The sequence below is a fragment of the Vidua chalybeata genome, chromosome 5, assembly GCF_026979565.1.
Source record: "Vidua chalybeata isolate OUT-0048 chromosome 5, bVidCha1 merged haplotype, whole genome shotgun sequence".
Lineage (NCBI taxonomy): Eukaryota > Metazoa > Chordata > Aves > Passeriformes > Viduidae > Vidua > Vidua chalybeata.
This window is the reverse complement of record NC_071534.1, coordinates 26108496-26114795: the sequence shown is the minus strand read 5'-3', so window position 1 is coordinate 26114795 and position 6300 is coordinate 26108496. Positions and strand designations below refer to the sequence as shown.

Sequence of the window (6300 nt, the reverse complement as noted above, 5' to 3'; positions counted from 1 at the left end):
ATTCCAATTCAACCCATTTCCAACATTTTTGTGCAATAAAAATTGGCCATATGCTGGCCAAAGCAACAAGCCTTTTTTTTTTTAATATTAACACAGTCATTCTTCACTGAAACTATTTCTGCTTGGATTTTAAAAATAAAATTAGTTAAATACAACTCTCACAAAAAAAAAAAAAAAAGACTATTTTATAAACACAAAATTCTGGTGCAAATAAAGTAAGAAATAAATATCACACTGTTGAAGACAAAAAGAAATTTGAACTGGTTCCTATGGCTGAACTTAGAGGATGTGAGGGTAGGATTTTTGTAACATATTTTTTTAACATTGGCTTAAGTCTCTCTTTACCATTTCAGACGTAAAGCCAAGCAGCTGGGAGGAACATTTTTGTCGAGATGTTAAATTTCACTACACTTCAATTGTGATAGCACAGTTTGAGTACAATCAGAGGAACCATAAAAAGTCTTCTTGATAGGTTGGGCTCTGTGCTTTGTGTTCTTCTTCTCAACCTTCCCTCAGTTGCCAGAGCAGGGGATATGAATCCAGACTTGCCAATGCAGTAACAAGGCAGGATTGTCTACCCGCTTGCTGGGAACAACCCCAACCTTTGTTGCATGAGCTCCACTCTGTTTGCATTTTCTCTTACGTTGCATATGAAGATTAGGGGTAAGGAGGAGGCTTAGAGAGACAGTTGAGAGGGGCACACTGAGAGCTGGAATGTGGCTGCTCTTCTGGGAGAGCATTAGGACTGAAAATTAAAAAGAAAAGAGAAAAAGTGCTTAAAATACAAGGCAAACATTTTACAAGCATGTAGATAGTACAGGGCTGGGAATGAACTTTAAAAGGGGGTGAAGCCTCATCTCTAAATCCATATCCTCAGACACACAGTATACATACAGAAAGCTCTCAGTGCACAGCAAGTCAATGACATGTGGATGCATTTGTGAGGTGGCTCAGACACCCCACTTCACAGTTCCTGTACACAATTGCTGTTTGCATGCTGGGATGACAAAGATTGTGTGGAGAAAAAATGTATCTGTGAAATGGGAGAGCAAATTTGAAGGACAAGATGCAGGTGCCCTCTTTACATGATCATTAAAGATTTTCTAGATGCAGCTGATTCAGAGTTTGAAATGAAGGACAGTGCCAGGCTAGAAATCAGGTTTCATAGCTCTGTAAAAATGTGATATCTTACAGAATTCGACCTATTTACTAGTTAATTTATACAAATACAGTGTAGCCTTCCTCATCAGGCCCCTTAACAATTAAATATTTTGTAATTTACACTGCTGAAGTGTGGGGACTTATTATATTTTGTTTTCTTTGGGCTTTTGTGCTGTTTTGAATCCTTTTAATTCTGTCATATATTTCTGTCATTTGACTGTTTTTCATGAACAATTTGTCTGATAACAGCATTCATCTGTTAATTCACCTGTCTAGAGTGCATTTATAGCATTCACTGGCACATAGTGCAGAGAGGTCTGAACCAGCTTACAGGGGCTGGAGTAGCAGCAAAGAAAAGGGACAGCTAACACAAACACACCCCACTTCTTGGTGCAGAGCTGTAGTAAAACAAGATACCAAAACAAAATGCAAGAAAATTTCATTTATAAAGAGAAGGAAAAGGAAAAAAAAAGAGAGAAAAATACCAAAACCCCCAGTTCTTTAATGTGTCTGGGAAGAGCTTTTTTCCCTAATGCTTCAAACATTCTACAGTGTTGAAGTTATTCCAAGCTCAACAGTGTGATGTATGATAAAGCACCATCATTTATGTCTCTGTCTTCAAGAGAATTTGCCTTTTCTGTTTTCCTTCTTCAGAAACCGTGCTTTTACATATTATCTCTGCAGCACAGACTATTGGAGTTATGGCTGAAGGAATGCAATTAGCCTATTGCTGGAAATGAATCAATTTGAAATGACAGAGGTGTTTGGAAAAATGCTACTGGAAATGCCAATGGTACTGAAAATGTCTTTAGTTTCCACACACAGCATTTACTTAAGGAAACAGAGAGATGATATTGTGTTTGACTGAAGAAAGAAAGAAGTGTCTACCACCACCATTAAGTAATTTGATGACAATGTTCACATTTTCAAATCAGAGAAATCTGGGAGGCTTTGACCAAAAATACACAGATATTACAATTCTACAGGAGCTACAGTCCTTGCACCTCTGGGCTTATTTGAAGATCATAGAATTGCACATCTTAAGTTAGATTCTGATTCTCATTAAAGCTCCTGAAGATGAGTTTCCTGATTGCAAACTGGGTGGTGAGAGGGGGTCATAGAAGTTCAGGATTCCAAAAGCTTTGCTTATGCCCAGCTGTCTAATAGTTCAGTCCCAAAATGTGTAGTGTTTTGGACTATGACCCCTCAGAAGAAGTAATTCTTTCCATGGCTATTATCCATCCTTTCCTTCTGTCATATTCTGCCACATGCAGATGCAGATACAGCATCCACAGAGAGATGTTAATGAGATCTTTACCTGCTCCACACCAATGACTGTGTCAGGAGTGACTGCAAAAGCTCTGTATTTACTCTCAAACTTATCCACTCATCAAAAGCCAGCTCCTGCCTTCAGTGACTCCTAAGTTTTCAAGATAGGCTTAGGAGAAGCACTAGCCTTAATTCCTTCAGAGATAGAAAACTGAATTAGAATCTTAACATCCCATTTGGGGAAGACAAACAAGGAGGTGATTACACAACCCTACAAGACTGGCTTATTCTTTTCCCTTGCTGCCTTGTTTCTTTTTAAAGAGGACTCCTATAATTGCCAGAGAGGAACAGAAACTCAGCACACACATTCCTTGCTCATTAGCAGAGATGTGTTTGTCTTTTGGGGCTTCCTTCCTAACTTTAAAAATAAGCAACAAAAGATGCTCATGCTCCGAGGGAGAGGATGGGTGAGGAAATGGCTGTAGTTGCAACTAGCTATGTACAGCATCAGTGGCCTAAAGAACCTCCTCGAGACACATAAGATTCTCCTTTACAGAAATATAAACAACCATAACAACTTTATGGCATGACCTTCAGTACAAAGCCAGCCATGAGTGTAAAAACTGTACTGCAGACTATCCCAGACTATGCTCAGATTAGCAATTCTAAGCACCATGCTTAGAGTTATATTAATTTTCTTTTCCTGGTAATTCTGCATTGCTTCTTACTTTGAAATACAAGCACACTTTGTGCACAGAAGAAATAGAAAAATTTGTCTCGCTATTTCCTTTTCAACCGATAATAAATATTAAGGGCACTAGAAAGAAAAAAAAATGTCAAGGCTATCAGGCACCTTTATAGCAGCATATATAACCACATCACCTGTAGCTCCAATAGATTGAAATCTTTTCCTAAAGCTCTGCTGTTATACCTTCTTCTCTTCAGAAACACAATTCATCCAGTTCATTAATGCAAATTGCTGTAGCAGTACATAAACTAAAAATACACCAGAAACACAAGTGACACATGGCATTCAATGTGCTTTTTATGGCAGTAGAGGTGCTGGTGGCAGCAGGTCCTGGAGCTGAGCTATCCGACACATTGGCAGTCACAGACAGCAGAGGGTGGCAGGGCAGATTAATAACACAAAGCAAGACAGAGACATGGAAGTCAAGTTTTTGACTATAAACAGAGAATAAGGAAGAACACTGTGACATTCACCCAATGGGATAGGTGTAGTTTTAAAAACATTTGGTTTTTATGGATTTCTTGTGAACATCTCTTTAAATGCTGGTATCATTTGGGGATGTATTCATTCAGTTGATGAATAAAGTCTGTGCAATTTTTTTGTGTTAGTATTGTTGTCTGGCTTTATGCAGCTCTTTTATTTTTTTCCCTGGCACTCAAAATACTATTCACATATTTCTAAAATTAACTGGAAAATGGTGTGCAAAGCCCTTCACTGTTTCTAAGTATTCTGTTCTGACATCTGGCTTACAGATGTCATTCACATGCAACATTGTCTGGCATTGATTGTAACTGTAACAAGTCAGAAAAGGAAAATATAAACAGACTCAAAGATATTTTCAGAATGCAGAAATTTTGCATGTGTTAAGTTGCATATTTTACCCTTTTAAAAATTTATTTCCAACTTTATAGAAATAAAAGCATTATTTCATATTAAAAGGCAATATTAATTTAAACAGAGGTACTGGGGAGTTGTGATTTGTTTTTTTATTAATAGATATTTGGGCCTAGAGTTTTGGCCTCTGATAATGAAAATGAGGTTTTCTCTGCATTCAGCAGAAACCAGAATACAATCCAAACATGGACATGCTCTTTTTAATATTGGATAATGGCAATATTTTAGTCTTGTCCAATATAGTCCACCAGACAGGTAGCTACAGGTGCTGGGAAGGGGGAACAGCATCCAGTAATTGTCAGGGCAGGCCTGGATTTGGTTGCTTGCCCCACATCCGTAGACCTAGAAACTGAGGTGATGTGTGGAAGGCAGAGCGAGACTTTTGTTCACTGGTGCCTCAGTTTAATTTTAAAAAATCTCTTAAGGAAAGTTCTCACAGATCCTCCAATCAAGTTTCAGTTGAAACATGCAGATTCAAGCAAAAAGACCAACGTAAAGCTAAAATGAATTGACTAGATCTGCCCTGGATTCTCATCTGAAACTACAAATGAGTTTCAACTACTACTAGTTGAAACTACATTGCTTATCTAGTGAGATTTACCAAAGCCTATGCACTGGAATCACAGTTATTGAAAATGCCAGAGTTATACAAGTCCCACTTAAAAACCATAGTATAGATAATGAATGAGGGAAAGCTCTCTGTGAATCTACCTGTGCTATGGTCAGGTGTATTAACTGGTTTGAACACGATTAGACATCACAGGATGTGGAAAACATCTGTGTGAAGCACAAGCCTTAACCAGCTCTTGTTTAGTCCTGGATGAAATGCCACTGAGAGATCACATTACTGCAAGAATTGTGTTGGAGACTTTAAAAAACAAGCACAGCTCTCTCTTAAAATGGATGACTTCAGGGATAGTCAGAGGACAAGGAATGGTGGGACAAGCTCCTGGCTTCCTTCTCTGCTGCATTTAGAAAATCCAAACCTCAGCAAGTCTAATTGGTCCTTAAATGCCCTCAAATTTTACTCTAGATTCCAATTACTTTATTTAAACAACTCAACAATTTATGTCATCACGCTGACTTGCATCAAATCTATTGTTATGCTTCACTCCTTTATAGAGCTGGGCAGGTAATGTGGCTGAGGCAAGCAAGGCAGCAGTGGGAATATATCAAAATCAGTGTTGTTCTGACATCACCAGATGAGTACAAATCTAGTGGTAAAAAACAATAGCCACCTGAAAGTCAATTTTTCAGCTAAGTGTGCGTGTGTTGTTTGTAGGATGACTGATCTGAAGTTTTTTAAATGTTAACCATATTTTAAATTATCAGAACAAGGTAATGTTTGCAGATTTCTGAGAAGATATTTTAAAATTACAGAAGCAATTGTTGGCTAGCATTTAGAGAGGGATGGTATTTGAGCATATTCTCCACTAGAAGAGTAGCTCTGGAAGGAACAGAATAGCCTTTAATTAAATTAAATAAGCTTAAAATAAGACTTGTTGACATTAACCTTCCATGTTTCCAAAGTATCTATTGCTAATCTCAAATTGATCTAACATCTAAAATAGAGCAGCATCACTTTACTGGCATATTAAGGATTTTAAATGTCACTTTCAATTATTTTCAGTGAGCTGTAGAACTCCAAACTGTAAATCAGTAAATGATACTTTCTGATTATAATGAGTTTACACTAACTTCTCAGTAAAACTTTCATATTGTTCTTACATAGTAAAGAAGATAATAGTACTTCCACTTTGTAGGCAATAAAAGAGAGGCACTAACTTGGTCACTACAGTTCAGGCAAAGGCCTAAAAGAAAAGTGAATTATTTCAAATGAGAGCATGGACATGAGTGAATATTTGCACTGATTGTAATGTCCTTTTTCTTTGCTTAGGTTTGGCATTGTGCCTTGATTAACTCAGCCATCCCAGAAGCGTGATGTGGCCTCTGCACCACCTATGAGAAGGACACCAGGAGTTTACTTTTAAAAACAAGATTAATAACTGATTGCCTTGGGTCTGAGTTTCCCAGTCAGGGAGAACTTAGAAGTGTCTGCTAAAATCTCACAAATGCCTCTAAAATGCCACCTTACAAAAGGGAAGCCTACACCTACCCCTGAAGTTAAAAGTCCCCCATTTAAGTAAATCTTTCTAGCAACAAAACAAATTCATTGCTACTTTGGCATCATTGAGAAACTGCATCAAAATATCAAATGAGGGCTGCAA

At 37.7% G+C, this 6300-nt stretch overlaps 1 protein-coding gene across 6 annotated transcripts in view; it reads right to left on the bottom strand.

The window, feature by feature from the left end:
- Positions 1–465: 465 nt before the first annotated feature.
- Positions 466–6300, bottom strand: part of BICD1 (BICD cargo adaptor 1) — a 157003-nt gene continuing 151168 nt past the window's right edge. For 5 of the 6 annotated variants that reach the window (XM_053942899.1, XM_053942897.1, XM_053942901.1 and 2 more), the window contains one exon: positions 658–745. In XM_053942899.1, coding sequence (XP_053798874.1) covers positions 658–745 — 88 coding nt within the window. Of the gene's footprint in view, positions 746–6300 lie in introns of all 6 variants that reach the window. The other variant, XM_053942896.1, reaches the window with a different exon arrangement.